Below are 18,771 nucleotides of genomic sequence, written 5' to 3'. Positions count from 1 at the left end.
CGGGCCGGGCGCCGCGGCCCCGGCATGAGGAGCGGGCGATGATCCCCGCCAACGCCTCCGCCAGAAAGGGGCCCGAGGGCAAGTACCCGCTGCACTACCTTGTGTGGCACAACCGCCACCGCGAGCTGGAGAAGGAGGTCCGCGCCGGCCAGGTAAGAGCGCCGTCGGGGCGTCGCGGGGACCCCGCGGAGGGGCGCGCCCGCCCGGCGTGGGGAGGGGGCGCGGCGCGGGCTGTCCCGCCTCACCGGCGAGTTTGCAGCGCTTCTTTGTTCGCAGCCGCGGCTTTTGTGTTTGTTGACCAGAAAGGGTGATGGGAGCGGCCCCCGACCGCTCCCCTCCGGCCGGGACGGGCGGCCCACACGTGTTCCGGACCCTCTCAGATTGGGGTAGGGAACACTGTGCCCCTCCGCCTCCGGAGCGGCGAGGGCTTCGGGGAGGGGCCGCGGGGTCGGTCTGTGTTCCATGTGGTGAGAGTCCGCCCCACTCAGCCGAGCAGGGACACCTCCTGCGTGAGTATGCGGAGGTGGGAAAGGCCTGTGTGGGGAGGGGGTCACAGGTCAAGTATCAGGGAATAGGCTGTGACACTCCCAGGCATTCTAGCCCCACCCAATGACCCCTACCCTCGCAGTAAGCACTTCTCTCTTTCCTTGAGACTGGCCAGAGCCCCTGGGTCCCATAGACCCCAGCACTGGCTCAGGAATGGGGAGTAAAGAGAGACCCTCTTGGGGAGGCCATGAAAGGCCTTGTCCAGGTGCTGAAAGGCGCTCTCCTCCCCTGTGGTGCTGGGGCCTGGCTTCTAGGCTCTGAGGAAGCTGGGGAGCACTAGCCACAGGGCTTGAGGTTCTGGACACAGTAGGCCCCCTAGTTCTGCTGGTCAGTGAGAATCTGAGTGGGTCAGCCAGCTTTGGGCTGGGCGGTGGTCTCCAAGAAGATATAAGGGGTGGGGTCTTCTGACTGTTCTTCAGGGCCAAGGCAGGCACAGGTCACTGACAATCCCCAATTCTGCCCTTGGCACTCAGGCCAAGTGGGTAAGCCCTTGTGGCTTGGACAGCTCACCCCTCAGGGTGAGGAACAGGAGCAGCTTGCCCTGGGTTGCCTCAGTTGGGGCCTCCAGACTTGGCCCCGGTCTGAGGCCCTGGGGCCATGGGGTGGTAGTGGTTTGCCCGGGAGTTGTCCTCCTTGGGAATACACCTTCTGAGGGCCACTTCCTGAGTCACAGGAAGTTCATGGAGGAGCTTTCCACTTCCCAAGAGAGGAATAGAGGGTGGAGGGCAGGACATCACCAGACAGTGAACGAAACGAGGGTCAGGGTGTGTCTCTGAGGTTCACCACTGAGCCCCAAGGCCATGGTAGTCCCAGTAAATGTTGGGGTGACTTGAGCATCCAAGCCTCTAGGCTGGTCTGGGGGTCCACTTCCTTTCTACCTCTGCTACACAAGGACTCTCCAAGTTGCTCCTTAGACCGTTTCTCTGTTTATGGATCATAAAGGAAGCTGTTTGCAGCCCTAGGAGGCTCGCTTAAGGGTACTAGACCCTGTGGAAACAAAAATGAACAAAGCACAGCTCCTGCCCTTAAGGAAACCCTGCTCTGGTGTGTAAACATGGAGTTACAGTGTGATTGATGTGCAGAGTGCTAAGACACAGATGGTCCAGGAGGGTTTCTTCTTGGCTCTTCTCTGCTTTTCTCCCCTGAGGGACATACCTCTGACAGAGGTTACAGCTGGAGGGATTTAAGTTTGACCTGACAGGAACTTCCTAATGGTCCAAGGATGGTAAAGCGGAAGGCTAGTGGCTGAATCTCCAGAATGCTTTTATCCCACTTTCTTGCCTGAGGGGTGGGTGGACCTTTTCCTGCAGAGACTAGAGAGAGGCAAAATGCCCTGGAAAAGACTCTCACCCAGACTTCTCTGATTGATAGTCCTGAGGTCAGCAGCCATCTTGCTGGGGTGAGGTTGAGGTGGAAAGCACTGGAGTCTGCTGCAGGTAGGAACGGTTTGGACTCACTGAGCCTGTCCCTCTTCTCCTCTCTCAGACTGACACAGAAACCAGGCACCAGGTTCACCACTGTCCCCACTCTCCTGACCCCTCCCCTCCCTTTGCCCTGGTGAGTTAGTATCTCCTTGAAATGGACACCGCTTGCTCTCAATCCAGACCAGAGGGAATATAGGGCATTGGTTGAGGTTAACCCTTGCCTAGCCAAAAAACAGCCAGGTCAGTTCTCTCCTTCCTTCTGGGGAAGCCCAGAAGGGCAGAGTCTGGGTGGGAGAGGCCCCTGCCTATACCCCAACTCCAGGGCAGACCCCAAGTGACGCTTGCACCCAAAGGTACCTGCCTACTCCTCGGCACATCAGGCTCCCAGGGAGAGCTGAGGGTGCCCAACCTGGGTGTTCCCGGCAGGGGATGGGCCTGGGGCAGCTGCCTCACAGAGTAATATCATAACGGAAGTCCCCATAACCCCCTGACATCCCAGCTGGGGGTCCCTGGCCTCTGGTGCGCCTGGCACCAGCCATCACCTAAACCAGGCTTCCCTCAAGTACATGGCAGCTGGGGTCTCTGGTCTCCACTTGGCATAGTTGCCTCTTCTTCACTCTAAGAAAGCCCAGCAGAGGCCCTCCTGTGGGCAGGCTTGGCTGCCCCGGCCGAGGAGAGGGTAACATGGAAGGCTTCAGAGCAGGTTTTGCTCAGCCCCGTTAGCTCTTTCAGGGGCTGGAAGCCAGGTGTGGTGGACAGATAGTAGGTGCTCGGCAGGTGTTTGCTTGGTGAAGGGAAGGGTTCATGACCACCCCTAACTGGCACCACAGTGGTTGCTGGGTTCCTTGCTTCCTGCAGTGCAATTTAGGCCCCTGCCAAGTTGGGAGGGACAGAGGGTTGTAGGCCAGTGGGTGTGCCAGTTCCCCCTTGCCTGGTACAGCTCTGAGGTTGGCACAGCCAGCTGGGCACGGCCTTAGTTCTGGAATCACGAGCCCTGGTGCTCTCTCGGGGGCCGGGTTAGGCTGCACAGCTCCCTGTGGGAGGGCACATGTGTCGGACGGGCTGAGGGGAGTAGGAGTCTTCCCCTGGCAACGGGAAATCTGGAGGGGGCCAGAAGAGGGCCTCGGCATGGCCTGTGGTCCTAGGGAAACCTTTTCTTTCTTCCTGGGGCCGCCTTCACTGTCGTCTTCCTTCCTGCTTTCCCCTGTTCATCCTTCTGACCTAGAGGCAGTTGAGATTGGGTTGTGGGGCCCCTGGACACCTAGACAGTGCCCACTCTATCAAGGCTACAGATGACATACAGGACCTTGGGGAGCACCCATAACCCAAAGTGGGCAGTCTTGGGGGTGAGGCATCACCACACCTAGTAAGTTGGGAAGCTCAGGAGAGGGAGCTGTAAACCCCAGAAACCAAAAATCAATTTGCTCTGTAATGAGGGGGAGGGGCTGCGTGGAGCAGGATGGAAGGGGCGGAGGGATAGTTAGCAGGGTGCTGCCTCCACCCCCCATGGCCTCCTACTCACTTTGAGGAAGCATCCCGCCTCCCTTGCCCTAGAGTGAGCTCAGGCATACCTGTTCGTACACCCCATGTTAGGTGGGAGGGCTGAGAAGTAATGACCAAACCAGGCCCCAGGACTGGGGAAAAGCGGGGGTCAGGGAAAGAAGCCAAAGGCTGAGCAGGCAAGGGCCTGGGCTCTGGGCTTCTCACGCCTCTCCTTCAGCACACGTGTTTAGTCTACACATTTGGTGTGTCTTCTTAGGATTTCACTTGACGAAAGGATTCTGCTCATGCTAAACACATTAGAAAAATACCCTGCTAGTGCATGTGGGTGTGAGGATGTGCATGTGCAAATATGCTGTCGGTGAACATGTATGTTACACACAAGGGGAGACTCCTGCAGAGCCAGAGGGCAGGTGGGCATGCATGTGCTTGTACACTTAGGGGCACACGTGTGCTGTGTAAGCGGAGGCAGAAGTATGGTACCTGTGCACGTGAGCGTGTGGAGGCAGGGAGACTCTCTGCCCAGGGAACCTCACCTCCTAAGCTCCAGAAACTCCCAGCTTTTGACTTTAGCTGAGGCCACTGGGATGAGGACTTTCCATTCTCTTGATTCTTTCCAGGCTGGCTGTAGGGAGGGCTGGGTGTTGGGTTTCATGGGAAACCTTTTCATTCCAGCAATTAAATAGCTGTAAGCCTTTGCTGAGAAGATTAATGAATTCTCCCACCTGGGCCCAGGGCAGGGTGCCACTTGCACTGCAGGCCCTGATCTGGGCTGGTCGGGGGAGCTTCTTTTAGAGCTTCTTTATGGCTGGGCATATGTGGGGTCCACACTGGCCCTGCAAAACAGCGGTGTCCTGGGGAGGCTGTTGGGGTGAGCTCCTGAGGAGTGCAGGTAGGGTGGGGCAGCCTCTCTCCAGAGCCTGGAACTGGGGAGGAGGGGAGGGAGGTAGCCTCTGGATCCCTGGTGCCAGGTGGGTTGTCCTGCCAGCTCCCTGGGGCCTTGTTATCATCAGCAGCAGCAGGGCAGGTGGGAGTCTCGGAATGGCTCAGCTGAGGCTCAGAGGCCCCACAGGAAGGCCTCCTCCTGGCTTCCGCAGCCAGCTCAGGGTGTGTGGATCCTCTGCTGCTCCAAGCCCAGGGCTCAGGGCCTCACTTAGGTTGTGGGCCGAGGGGCCCAGCCCAACCTATGATGGGCAAAAGGTAAATTGTGCTCCCCCTCCTCTATGGGGAGCTGTTATAGAGGAGCAGCGGGGGGGGGGGGCCTGTTCACAGTTCACACCTCCAAGCCACAGCCTCTCGGTGGAGAGGGACCAGGGGCACTTTTTTTTTGAGGCTCCTAGTATATCTAAAACTTCAGAAATGCAATTCAGGGTTACAAAGGTTATATAAATCATTTAAAATGTTTTATTTTTGACAAGAGAGTTCATACTCAGACCTTAAAATATTTAACTGCTGCTTCCTGGTGGCATAGTGGTTAAGAGCTATGGCTGCTAACCAAAAGGTCGGCAGTTCGAATCCACCAGCCACAACTTGGAAACCTTAGAGGGCAGTTCTACTCTGTCCTATAGGGTTGCTATGAGTTGGAATCGACTCAACGGCAATGAGTTTGGTTTTTGGTGTAGAAGTATTTATAATCAATACCAACATTTCTCTCTCTACCTCTCCCACCTTATCTCATTCCCCATAGGTGACCACGTTGAACTCTTTGAGCTGTTTCCTCAGTTATTTACCTCCTTAATTATAAATAATATACTTCTGTGACTCTTTCTTGGTTTATTATTTCTATACTTTATTGCCTTTCCTTCTCCATGTCCTTTAATATAGTCATTTTTTCAGTCCGTGGGTGGCACAAACAACTAAGCCCTCAGCTACTAACTGTAAAGGTTGGTAGTTTGGATCCACCCAGAGGTACCTTGGAAGAAAGACCTGGCAAGCTACTTCTGAAAGATCCAGCCACTGAAAACCCTATGGAACACAGTTCTACTCTGACGCACATGGGGTCTCCATGAGTCAGAATTGACTTGATGGCAACTGGTTTGGTTTTGCGTTTATTTATTGAACGAGTATTTACTGAGCACTAATTATATGCCAGGTACTAGTCCGTGGGCTGGCATATAGCAGTGAATAAAACAGACACGGGCCCTGCCTATGTGGAACTTACGTTCTAGGTGAAGGAAGACAGTGAAAAAATAAACGAGTGATTTAATGTTGGGAGAAAACTAAAGCAGGGTAAGGGGCAATGGATAGACAGATAACTGTTATTTAAGATGGAGTTGTCAGGGCAGGCCTTTCTGAGGAGGTGATATTTGAGCAGGGACCTAAAAGAAGAGAGGGAGAGAGCTTTGTGGCTGTCTAGGGTATTCAGAAGAAGATCATTACCGGGAAGGCTGGTGTGCAGGAGAGACAGGAGAGTAAATGAGTTTAGAGAGAAGTCCTAGATCTTTGGATTCTAGTGTAAACATGATGGGAAGTCATTGGAAGGTTTTGGGCTAAAGAGTGTCAGGACCTGAGTAACATTTCACAGGATGACTCTAACTGCTATGCGGCCATGTGGAGAATAGATCTCAGGAGCAAAGAGTGGAATGAAGAGACCAGTGAGGAGGCTACGAGGCTGCCAGGTGAGAGATGGGGTGGCTAAGACCAGGAAGAAGGTAAAGAAAACTGATAGAACTTTGGGTATATTTTGAAGATAGAACTTGTGCACACTCATGTGTGTGTGTGCATAGTTGTGTGTGTGTAGTTGTGTGCCTGAGTGGAGGCAGGGAGGCTCTCTGCCCAGGGAAGCCCAGCCCCTAAGCTCCAGAGACCCCAGTTTTTTATTCCAGCTGAGGCCTGCTGAGATGAGGAGTTTGCATTCTCTTGATTCCTTCCACTCTGGCTTTGGTGGGGAGGACAAGAAGAGAAATAAACACAGTACCAAGGTTTTTTTTTTTTTTTTTTCAATCTGAAGACTGAGTGACTGGAGGTACCATTTACTATGATGGGAGAACTGGGGCAGGTGCAGCTGTCCAGGAATGGCTGCAGTGAAGAAAGCAAGGGAGAGAATAGAAGTCATGGGACGTCAGGGCATTTCATTTGGTTGCATGAATTCAATTTCATAATTTTCTGAAGATGTAAATCACTGTTTTGCCCAAAAAAGACTTCTTCTATTCCCTGCATTGATTGTGTTTTCTTCTGGATTTTTAACATCTATTTGTATGTTTTGGTCTCTCTTTCATGTGGGAGGCTTCCCTCAAATGTCTAGTTATTGCTGGCTGTTGGTGCATGTTTGACAATAGGGCATGGAGCTTACTGATGCATGGATTCTACTATGAGATGTTTGCATGTCAAGCTGGCCTGTTCATTGTAGGACCCCGCAAAGTCTGTATCCGGAGGTCTTTGGTGCCTTTGGTTTCACCAGTCTCCTGCTAGGTATATGATGGGGTGGTGGTGTGTGCGGGCTGGCTGCCAGTGTTTCAGGAGCTGAGCCAGGGAAAGGGACTGGCGTTTCACTGTCATTATGTAGGCATTCACTCAGGTCCCCAGTTTTCAGCCCCATGACCTCATTCTCTGCTCTGGCCAATATCTCTGAGTCCAGTGCATTTCAGGCTCCATTTCTACAGAGAATAAACCCATAGTGTCCTATGGTAGGGGAGGGGTGTGTCTCTCAGCTTTACAGGTTGAGGAGGAGACAAGGGGGGGTCTGACTTTTAACCAGTCCCCCTGTATTCGTCCCTGTGCCTCACCCACACCTCTGCCATTCCCACTGCCTGCAGACCCTACACTTTCCAAAGTACTGGGGTAGGGGGAAGGTGAACTTGCTACTGGCTGGGGTTCCCCTCTGTGAATGCTTAGGTTCTAGCTTCCTAAGGCATTTGTGATGTCCCCAGCCACTTTCCATGTTCTAAAAATGTGCTGACATCTTTTCTCCTTATTCCTGTGGGTTTTAAATATTTTGCTGACATTTTTATAGTTGCCCACAAGTTTACCATTTCTGGTACTCTACTCTTTTATGTAGCTAGGCGTTTCCATCTGGTACCATTTTCCTTCTACCTGAAGAACTTCCTTTAACATTTCTTGCATATCTTCGGGTGACAAATTAGCTTTTGTTGGTCTAAGAAAGTCTTTATTTTCCCTTAATTTTTGAAGGATATTTTTACAGGATATAGAATTATAGGTTGATAGTGTTTCTTTCAGCACTTTAAAGATGTGATTCTGTTGTCTTCTGGCTTGCATAGTTTCTGATGAGAAGTATGTGGTTTCCTATATTTGTTCTTTACATAATGTGTCTCTTTTCTTTGCCGGTTCTAAGATTTTATTACTAGTTTGCAGTATTTGGTTATGAGGTGAATTTGTGTTTATCTTGCTTGGAGTTCATTGAGTTTCTTGGGTTTATGGGTTTATAGTTTTCATCAGACTTGGATAATTTTGGCCATTATTTCTTTAAATTTGTCGTGGGTTCCCCCCGCTCCCGCCCTCTCCTCTGGGAGTCCAAGTACACATATGTTAGAATGCCTGATAATGTCTCACAGGTCACTGAGGCTCTGTTAATCTTTTTCAGTCCCTTTTCCCCCCCTGTGCTTCAGTTTGGATAGCTGTATTGCTTTGTCTTCAAGCTCAGTGAATTTTAAAATTTCGTAGTGTCTAATTTGCTGTTAGTACCATCCAATGATTTTTTTTATTTCAGGTATATATTTGTTATCTCTAGAAGTTCTATTTGGTTCTTTTTCATATTTTCCATTGCTCTCCTCGTGAACATCTTGTGCATTTTTTTAAACTCTTGAACATATTGATCTAATTCCATCATTTTTATAATTTCTATGTCTGTTTCTATTAAATTATTTTTCTTCTGATTATGGGTTGTATTTCCTTACTTTTTCGAGTGTCTAGTAATTTTTAATTGGATGTCAGACATTGTAAATGTTATGATGTTAAGCATCTGGATTTTATTGTCTTCCTTTAAAGTGTGTTAGGCTTTGTTCTGGAAGACTAAGTTAAGTTACTTGCAAATGAGTTTGACTACTTTGAGGCTTATTTTTAATCTTTGTTAGGATGGGTATAGGTGAGCTTTTTCTTCAGGGATAGTTTAGCCCTATTAGTAAGGCAGAATCCTTCTGGGGTCTCTATTGAATACCCTGCATGATCAGCAAAGACTGTCCACTCTAGCTGGTTGGAGCTCAAATGTCTCCCTGCCCTGGTGACCTCTGGGAATTGATCAGCTTATACCTCTTTTTTGCATAGCCTTGTGGAGTTGCACCCTACACATGCAAAGTTTAGTATTCAGCAAAGACTCCAAGGACAGTGTCAGAATTTTGCACCTCTTTTTGGCATAAGTCACTCCTTTCTGTAGCTCTTCCCGGCAACTTCTAGCCACCTGAGCTTCCTTGAATTCCTGTCCCTGTCTCCTCAACTCAGTGAGACCACCATGCTCTGCTGGGGATTCCCCTCCCTGACTTGCCATCTGGAATGTTCCTACAGGCAGGAATTCAGGGCAATCATAGGGGTCATCTTAATTGTTTCCCTTCTCTCAGGGATCACAGTCCTGGACTACCTGTTGCCAGTTGTCTGAAAACAATTATTTTTTTATGTTTTGAAATGATAGTTTTATTGTTTATGGTGGGAGGATAATTTCTGTTATTCCCATGGTTTGAAGTGGAAGCCTTTCATTGACATTTTCGTCAGGTTTTAGAAAGGAGAAGAGGAGTTACATACCTGTGGTCAGTTCACTGTACTTAACTAGACGTCCTAGATTCCTGAAATACATTCAAATATTTAAGTTCAACAAACATATATGCTTTTATCACACAACAAAAATCTCATGCAATGTAATCGAACTGTTCACAAAATAATAATAGGATTTATACAAAATGTTAATGCATAGTGCTCCACAAGAACAGGACATGGATTTGAAGTTGTATCATGAATATGTTCTTTCATTCCTAACATTGTGTTACTATAACTATTTGTTAAACCTCAGTGATAATGTCAGTGATCTAAATTTGTGCCCTTCCTAAATGTGTGGCATGGGGCCCCCTAGGATAGGTTCTGGCCCAAGCACCCTCCTTGGCCAATAGCGTCTCTGGGCCACTCTTCAGCCCTAAGCTAACTCTTCATAGGCAAACCCACTTGGCCTTGGGTGAGGGAACTCAGTCAGGGACCTAGATGGACAGGAGGGGAGGAAGGCCCTCCTTCTCCCAGAGTTACCTTCTGCCCTGTCCTCCAAATTCCTTTCTACTCACCTGACCCCAGCTCATCATGTCAATCTTTTCCATTGCCCTGTTGAGTAAGGAGGGGGTTGCTGCCTGCTTAGGGGTTGTTGAGCTCAGGTGAGCTTCCTCAGAAGTGACCAGGGCTACATTTTCAACTCCCTCTCCAGGTGGACATTGAGCAGCTGGATCCTCGTGGTCGGACCCCCCTGCATCTGGCCACCACACTGGGGCATCTCGAGTGTGCCCGTGTGCTCCTGGCACACGGTGCAGATGTGGGCAGGGAGAATCGCAGCGGCTGGACAGGTGGGCACCCTTGCTGACCCAAGCCCCACAGTCAGGCTCTCCCCAGTATGTACTCACCTCCGGTTGGTTGAAGGGAGCCCTAGGTAGCTTCCAGCCCTGTGACATTGCCTCCCCCCACGCCCCCGCAGTGCTTCAGGAGGCTGTGAGTACCCGGGACTTGGAGCTGGTGCAGCTGGTACTGCGATACCGAGACTACCAGCGGGTGGTGAAGCGGCTGGCGGGCATCCCTGTGCTCTTGGAGAAACTACGCAAGGTGGGGCCTAGCCTCTCAGCTTCCCCATCATTGCTTGAATCCCATTTCTAGCACAGGTTTAGTCACTTTCCTTTTTATCCTCCAGGCCCAGGACTTCTATGTGGAGATGAAATGGGAGTTCACTAGCTGGGGTAAGAGAGGCTGAAGGGGGCTCTCTCTGGACACTTCCCACCGCAGGGCATTTGCACTCGCTGCTCCCCTGCTTGGAACACTCTTCCCATAGCTCTTCATGTGGCTCCTTCTCATCCTTTATTTTTTAGCTCAAATGCCACCTCCTCAGCTAAGCCTTTCCAGACTGCCCCAGATACACTCTTGATTCCATTATTATTTCCTTCACTCTGTAACGACTTGCTTATTTGTTTGTTACCTGTCCCCCCTTGCTAGAAGGTAAACTTCAAGAGGGCAAGGAGTCTCCCTTGTTCAATATTTTATTTCCAGTGACTGGAATAGTGCCTAGCACATAGTTGGTGTTCAATAAATAGTTGTTGAAAGAACTAATGAAAGATTGAGTGAATGAATTAACAAATGGTAGATATTAGGGACTCAGTGTTGACTGAGACCTCCCTGTCTCCAACTTCAGCTTGCTGACATCTGAGTGAGTGGGGTCTGCATTGGTGTGTGTGTGTGTCTGTTGAGCAAGGGCCTGCTCTCCTACCAGTTCTCTCACCCTTTCCTGGCCACACCACTGATCCCAACCCCCATGCCCTCAGCTGGCCCAGGCTGGGTGGGCCAGGTAAATCGAAGCCACCTCTGACCTCCACTTCCACCCAGTGCCCCTGGTGTCCAAGATCTGCCCTAGTGACACCTACAAAGTGTGGAAGAGTGGGCAGAATCTTCGGGTGGACACCACACTCCTGGGCTTTGACCACATGACGTGGCAGCGAGGGAACCGCAGCTTCGTCTTCAGGGGCCAAGGTCCGCCAGACAGGAGGAGGGGCAGGGTGGAGGGGGGATGGGAGAGAGCCCCACACCACCCCTGATCCCTGTGCTGTCCTGTGGCTGGCAGACACAAGCGCCGTGGTCATGGAGATTGACCACGACCGCCGCGTGGTGTACACGGAGACACTGGCACTGGCTGGGCAGGACCGTGAGCTGCTGCTGGCTGCTGCCCAGCCCACCGAGGAGCAGGTGCTGAGCCGACTCACCGCGCCTGTTGTCACCACGCAGCTCGACACCAAGAACATCTCCTTTGAGAGGTGAGTGGACATGGCCTTGGTCATCCTGGAGTCAGCCTGGTGGGGTGCCTGCCTCACCTCGGCCGCTCTCTTTCCCCAGGAACAAAACCGGCATCCTGGGCTGGCGCAGTGAGAAGACTGAGATGGTGAATGGGTACGAAGCCAAGGTGAGGCTGCACCCCCGGGGTGCCAGACCCAGGCACACTCTTGCCTACAGCAAGGTGACAGCCGTGAAGATGCAGAGGCAATGCAGTATGGAGAGAAGGGCGCTAGACCGAGAGTCAGCTGATGAGGATAACCAGTGTTGATTGAGCATTTACTATGTTCATGTTCAAAGCACTGTTCTGACATTTTATACACACATGTATATATACACACATGCATGGATATATACACATATATGTATATGCTCAAATATGTGTGTACATACACACGTCTATATACATATACACGTGTGTGTGTGTGCACGTGCGCGTGTGTGTATACTTATTTTGAGCCCTAGTGGCGCAGTAGTTAAGAGTTCAGCTGCTAACCAAAAGGTTGGCAGTTTGAATCCACCAGCTGCTCCTTGGAAACCCTGTGGGGCAGTTCTGTTCTGTCCTGGAGGGTCACTGTGAGTTGGAATCAACTCGATGGCAATGGGTTTTTTTATATTTATTTATTCTCATTTAATTTTCTGAACAACCCTTTGAGGTAGGTACTGTTATTCCCCTTTTACAGATGTTTGTTGAACCTTTTCCACAATATCTTATTTAATCTTCACAGCAACTCTGTGAAGTAGGGATTATCTGCCCCATTTTATGATAAGGACATGGAGGCTTGGAGTAGTTAAATGACCTGTGCAAGGTTCCACAGAAAGTGGCAGAGCTGGGGTGTAGGGGTTAGGAAGACTGTGTCTGTCACTCTGGGACCCCTGCACTGCCCAGCACATGGGGACTGTCTTAGGCTGGGTTCTCTAGAGAAGCAAAACCAGTAAAGCATATAAATATATATGTAGAGAGAGATTTATATCAAGGAAATGGCTCATGCGATTGTAGAGGCTGGAATGTCCCAAGTCCATGGACCAGGATAGAGGCTTCTCTTGATTCACATAGCCACAGGGGATGGGGAACCCAAGATCGGCAGTTCGGAGAGCAGGGCTCTTGCTCACAGACTGTGAAGATCGACGAATCCCAAGACTGGCAGGCAAGAAGGCTTCTCCTGATTCACGCAGCTGCAGGGGCTGACGAACCCAAGAACGGCAGATCGGAGAGCAGGGCTTCCGCTCACAGGCTGTGAAGATCAGTGAATCCCAAGATCAGCAGATAAGCTGATAGCTCAAGTCCCAAGAACCAGAGGTCAGACAAACAGGAGGCAGCTACAGGATCCAGAGCTAGCAAAAAGCCAGAACGTCTGCTTGTATTTGGATCCAGGCCACACCCCCAAGGAAACTCCCTTTCAACTGATTGGCTACTCACAGCAGATTCCATCATGGGAGTGATCACATGTAAACACTGAGAATCATGGCCCAGCCAAGCTGACACACAATCTTAACCGTCACAGGGACCCTGATGAACAAAGGAAATAACCAATGTGCAAGGTTCTGTACACACAGTTTCCTCTTGGAAGCCTTCCCTGGTTCTCTGGGCTAGGGTAAGGCCTCTGCTTTTTTTCCCACAGCCTTGTGCGACACCCATCAGAGCACGTATTACACCACACTATAACTGTCCATTTCCTTGTCTGTCTCTCCAACTACACTGTGAGCCTCCAGGGGGCAGGCATCGTGTCTGGTGTGGCACATAAACCAAAACAGACTCATTGCCGTTGAGTCGATTCTGACTCACAGCAACCCTGTAGGACAGAGTAGAACTGCCCCAATAGGGTTTCCAAGGCTGTAATCTTTACAGAAGCAGACTGCCATGTCTTTCTCCTGTGGAATGGCTGGTGGGTTCGAACTACCAACCTTTTGGTTAGCAGCTCAGCACTTAACTACTGTGCCTCCAGGACTTCTGCCTGGCACATAAAGGTTCCTCAAAAAAAAAAAAAAAAAAGGTTGTTGAATGAATAAATAAATAAATAAGCTCATGTATTTATTTGCCCAAAGACCTGGAGCCTGGATCAAACAGCCCCTCCAGGACCCTTCTTCCTTGTAAGGAGTGTTCAGAATGCCCTTGGGGGCAGGAAATGGGGGTAGCAGAGCTGTCTCTGAGCCCCTTTTCCATCTGCCCCCAGGTGTATGGGGCATCCAACGTGGAGCTCATCACCCGGACACGGACAGAACATCTTTCAGAACAGCACAAGGGCAAGGTCAAAGGTAATGGGATGGGCGGGTGAGGGGAGGTGTTGCAGGCCTGAAGGAACCAGCTCCTTCAGTGTCTCCCACAGTATTCCCTCTGTCATCCTAGCAAGAGCCAGGATAGTCTATTCAGGGATAGTAAGTAGATTTCAACTCAACTGCCAAGGCTTAATGATTTGCAGTGGCTGCTAACTCCTAGAGTACTGCTAAGAAGATCCTAAGGCAACATCTGGGCTCAGTGGGAAAGAATGCTGCAGTTGATTACTAATGTCTGCATTGGGTTAGGAATAGGAGAGAAATGTCATGTATGCCATTCATTGCCCATTCTAGTCTAGTGGGACATCTCTTAGGCAGAAAGTCAGGGGACCCTGCCACTGATTCTCTGTGCCTGTTGACTCCACACCTGGTTTTTCTAGATACCAGTTACCCTGTCTGAAGTGGAAAGATGTAATTCCTATCTCACAGGGGGAACAAAATGAAGTCATCAGTATGGAAGTGCCTGAAGGAAAACACACTTATACACATGTATGCCCCACAACTGCTCACCAGAGGCAAATACTGTACCATCTAGTGTCACCAACCTGGAGAGTGGCACTTTTGGAAGTTTCTCCTGGGCCTCAGGCCTACTTTTCTTCCAGCTGTGCTTGCAGTGGTTCTGCCCTCTGCCCCTGGGAGTCCTCAGTCACCTTCAGATGAAGGTGCCTGGGTGTGTGGTATGGGCAAGCAGTCCCCCCGCCCCAAGAACCAGCCTCCTCCTCGGTCTTGGGTGCAGTCCCTTCCAATGAGGTACCCAAGTATGTGCATGTCCTCTGATCTTCCACATTTCTTGTAGGTTGTAAGACACCTCTGCAGTCCTTCTTGGGAATTGCTGAACAGCATGGGGGCCCGAAAAATGGGGTGAGTGCATACCATGGGTTCCCCTGGGTGGAGGGGTGTGGATGTGGCTCAGGAGGAGGCCTGGGAGGCATCCTGCTTAGCATGGCCTATGTGGACCTCCTTTCACAGTGCCCAAGGCAGGGGGGACAGATCGGGGGCCCTGTGATACCAAATGGCTAACCTGGCATCAGAGACTGAGAAGGGCTCATGGGCCCCTCCCCATGTGGTACAGACCCTGGTCACTCAGACTCTGAGCCAAGCCAACCCCACTGCCATCACTGCAGAAGAATACTTCAACCCCAGCTTCGAGCTTGGCAACCGTGACATGGGCCGCCCCATGGAACTGACCACCAAGACACAGAAGTGAGGCCCCTGCTGGTGCTGGCTAGGGGTGGGCAGGGCAGGGTTTCCAGGAAGTCCTGGGAGGCCATGGCTTCCTGCAATGTCCCTCACCCCTTGGGATCTGGCGGGGTAGGTTCAAGGCCAAGCTGTGGCTGTGTGAGGAGCATCCCCTGTCCCTGTGTGAGCAGGTGGCCCCCATCATTGACCTCATGGCCGTCAGCAATGCGCTTTTTGCCAAACTCCGGGACTTCATCACCCTGCGCCTGCCACCTGGCTTCCCGGTCAAGATTGGTGAGACCTGCCCTCAATTTCCCCTCAGCCCCTGGTGGAGGGTGGGATTTAGATGAGGTAAGAGCCGGGCGGGGGGTCTGGGGTATGAGGTGTGAGGGTGTGTGTGGTGGCGCCTGATGGCTCCCTCATCCCTAGAAATCCCAATCTTCCATATCCTCAACGCCCGCATCACCTTCGGGAACCTCAATGGTTGCGACGAGCCGGTGCCATCGGTGCGAGGCAGTCCCAGCAGTGAAACCCCTTCCCCAGGCAGCGACTCCTCTAGTGTCAGCAGCTCCAGTTCCACGAGTGAGACCCTGTACTCCCCTCTGAGCCTGCCCTCGCTTCCCATCCCTGCCAAGCCCTTGCCCCGCCCCTTCTTGGGTGTTCATGTTGGTGGTACCCTGTGGGGTGGGCCCAGCAACAGCCTCTGACCACCAGCCCCGTACCCCCAGCTTCGTGCCGCGGCTGCGAGATCTCCCCGGCATTGTTCGAGGCCCCACGAGGCTACAACGTGCTGGGCGGCCAGCGGGAGGCAGTGTCCCGAGATGACGACGATGACCTACTGCAGTTCGCCATCCAGCAGAGCCTCCTTGAGGCCGGCAGCGAGTATGACCAGGTACTGTCTGAGGCTGGGCCAGGCCCCGGGGCTGCAGCGCCACCACAGCTAACTGGCTCCCGCCCCCTCCCTTCAGGTCACCATCTGGGAGGCGCTAACCAATAGCAAGCCAGGCACCCACCCTATGTCCTACGAAGGTCGACGGCAGGACAGGTTAGTGCCCGGCAGGCCGAGAGGGTTTGGAGACGCGTATCTCCCACCTAGCGAGACACACACACACACACACACACACACACACACACACACACACACAAACACACACACACACACACACACACACACACACAGTCTGTCTCATACTCTTGGCCCAGAGAAACTGTATCAGGATGGCTTCCAGAACACCCTTTCCTGACTCTAGGGTGTGTGCATAGTGCTCCAGCGGCGGGTGGGAGCAGGGTCCAGGCTTTACGGCCTTCAGACCCTTACCAAGCAGGACGTCATGCTCTTGGCGGTCGTGGACAGTGAGGATGGGCTTTGTAGGGATTGGAATCTGCCCTTATCTGCGGAAACCCGGGAGTTGACAGGGAACTCATCGCCTCAAGTGGACGGTGGCCTGGTCAGCTCCGTCCTCGGGCCTCCATGCTGCCTCCGGGTCCTGCTTACCGGAGGGTGCGCCATGCAGCCCCTGACATATGTTCATCGTCCCCAGGAGCGCCCCGCCCACCCCGCAGCGCCAGCCTGCGTCCCCAGAGGCCCCCGCGTCGGTCCCCAGCCCTCGGCCGAGTACGGGCACAGGCCCTGGCAGCCACGTGTTCCGGAGCTACGATGAGCAGCTGCGGTTGGCCATGGAACTGTCCGCGCAGGAGCAGGAGGAGCGGCGGCGGCGCGCGCGCCAGGAGGAGGAGGAGCTGGAGCGGATCCTGCGGCTTTCACTGACCGAGCAGTAACGCCCCCTGCCGGGCCTCTCGGCCACACCACGCGGGACCCGCCCCAGGCCCAGAGCAAGAAACGTCTGGGTCCGTATCCTCTTGCCAAGCTGGGGCTGGAGACTGGAGTCCCCACCTCGGAGCGCAGCAGCGCAGCAGGGACGAGACCGGGAGGGGTTTGGCACCGGCGCGGGGCACCTTTCCGGACCAGGGCCCTGGAGGCAGCTGGCACGGCCCGGTCCCCTGCTTTGCAGTATCCTGACTTCCCTCCACTCCTTCCCTCCCCCTAGGCTCAGACCTGTCTGATAACAGAGCCAGTCATTCCGAGGGAGAGATGAATCCTTAGAGGAGCAGTGTCCCTATCCCTTGCTCCTTTTGGCCTGCCCTCCTTTCTGCTCACAGACCCCACTCCAGGACACTGCCCTTGAAGCCTTTGCATCTCCGCTCTTCACCCCTGGGGGGCAGCTGAGCTCCCCGAGTGCTGTGTCTCCGCTTTGAGCCAGACACCAAACAGCACGCCAAGGGTCCAGCCCCCTCCCCCACCCCGGCATTTCAGCGTCAAGTGCACTTAGCGGGGTGTCCGGCTCCCCCACCCCCACATCCCTTCTGGGTCTCAGGGTGGTCCCAGCTTCTCCTTGGGCGGCCAGAAGTTCGAGTCCCCATTCCAAAGACACGTTTTTGTGATCAGGAAGGGTGTCTAAAGTGCCGCTCTGACCTGGGCAAGACCTGGCTCCCTTATGGTGTCTTGGAGAGTAGGGGCATGCTGGACTGGGGGCAGGCATAGACCGTACATTAGACTGGACACAGAGGGGTCGCCCTGGGCCCTGGCACCACCATCCACCCCTTCCTACCAGCTGCTGCTAGCCCTATGTGGTTTTGCGTCCCCCTTGTCTCTCACCCAGGGGCTGACTCTAAAACCCTTTATCCAATGGTGCTAACCCACGGCTCTCCTCTGCCCCACCCCGCCCAACTAGAGAAGCACAGACCCCGCCAGCGGCAGGGGCACACGGCACACCCTTGTCCTGGTCTTCTCTCGGACTGGCCTTCCGGGCTCAGCCAATGAGGCTCAGAAGGGACACAAAAAGGGGACGGAAGGAAAAAGCAACAAAGACAAACTCCCTCCAATTCCTTTCCTTGATGGCAGGGGCACCAGACTGATTCTGAGGCACAAATAAAAGAAGCTTCAAACCCAAGGCTTTTCCCAATTGGCTTTACTGGGGAGGAACGCCCACGGTGCGGGGTCCTTCTGAACCTCAGTGTGGGGAGCGTTCTGGGGTAAGAGGCTTCTTGTTGGGCCCTGAGCCCGGGATTGCATTTGTCAGGGTCCCCAGGAGCCTGGGGGTAGCATTTGCAGAGGCTGTGGTTCTTGCCTTCTTACCGCCACACATGCAGGAAGCACAGACGAGCCCTTTGGAAAACTTTCATTCAGTATGTCTTGTTTTCTTTACAAAGAGTCAAGGCCACAGCAGAGGGCGCGCGCGCGCGCGTGTGTGTGTGTGTGTGTGTGTGTGTGTGTGTGTGTGTGTTGGGGGGAGGTGAACCTGCTTTCTCATGACAGTTCTCCCGTGAGTTATCCCGCGGGGGGTGCTGTGAAAAAGCCGCCCTCTTCCCTGATGGGAAGAAGGAAGAGAGAAGGCCCTCGGTCATAGATCGCTGGATGTAGCCAATGGGTTCCAGCTCTGAAGCCAACGGGTTATGTATATCTCTGCAAAATTAGGGTAACGCCCGTCCGGTTTACCACTCAGGGTGGTGGAATCAAGTGAGCTGATTAGTGGCAGAAGCGCTGTAATTTCCCCAGGCAGCCCGGGGAGCCCCGTCGAATCGCTACCCCTTCGAGGAAATCAAGCCAAAGCTCCTCAATATTCCCAAGCACCGCGTTAATACTAAGCACTTCCCCTGCCCTGGACGGGGGACAGAGGGGAACATTCTTCGCCGTGCAGCACCATTGCTGAGGTCCCCCCTACCCCCCTCCGCCCCGGGCCTCCCAAGGCCAGCTCCTGCAGAGTCCGGGATGAGGCGCACAGCTCCGCCCACGCCGGACAAACGCGGGTTTGCGAGCCATTCCACTAGACCAGGACTCCCGCGAGGAGCGGAGTTCCCTCCACAGCCCCGCCCCCAGACCCAGCCCAGAGAG

General features: G+C 53.0%; 1 protein-coding gene across 1 annotated transcript; it reads left to right on the top strand.

The window, feature by feature from the left end:
* Window positions 1–8: 8 nt before the first annotated feature.
* On the top strand, window positions 9–17,827 carry ANKRD13B (ankyrin repeat domain 13B). Its single transcript, XM_004385342.1, has 15 exons — window positions 9–152; window positions 9,826–9,961; window positions 10,090–10,214; window positions 10,300–10,345; window positions 10,986–11,129; window positions 11,221–11,410; window positions 11,490–11,556; window positions 13,601–13,682; window positions 14,497–14,561; window positions 14,773–14,903; window positions 15,016–15,173; window positions 15,309–15,461; window positions 15,608–15,771; window positions 15,848–15,924; window positions 16,421–17,827. The coding sequence occupies exons 1-15, from the start codon at window positions 39–41 to the stop codon at window positions 16,656–16,658; spliced, it is 1,890 nt and encodes a 629-aa protein (XP_004385399.1). The 5' UTR covers window positions 9–38; the 3' UTR covers window positions 16,659–17,827.
* The last annotated feature ends 944 nt before the right edge of the window (window positions 17,828–18,771 follow it).

The sequence above is a fragment of the Trichechus manatus genome, unplaced genomic scaffold (genome assembly GCF_000243295.1).
Source record: "Trichechus manatus latirostris isolate Lorelei unplaced genomic scaffold, TriManLat1.0 scaffold00138, whole genome shotgun sequence".
NCBI classification, from domain to species: domain Eukaryota; kingdom Metazoa; phylum Chordata; class Mammalia; order Sirenia; family Trichechidae; genus Trichechus; species Trichechus manatus.
This window is presented reverse-complemented; position numbering and strand designations above follow the sequence as displayed.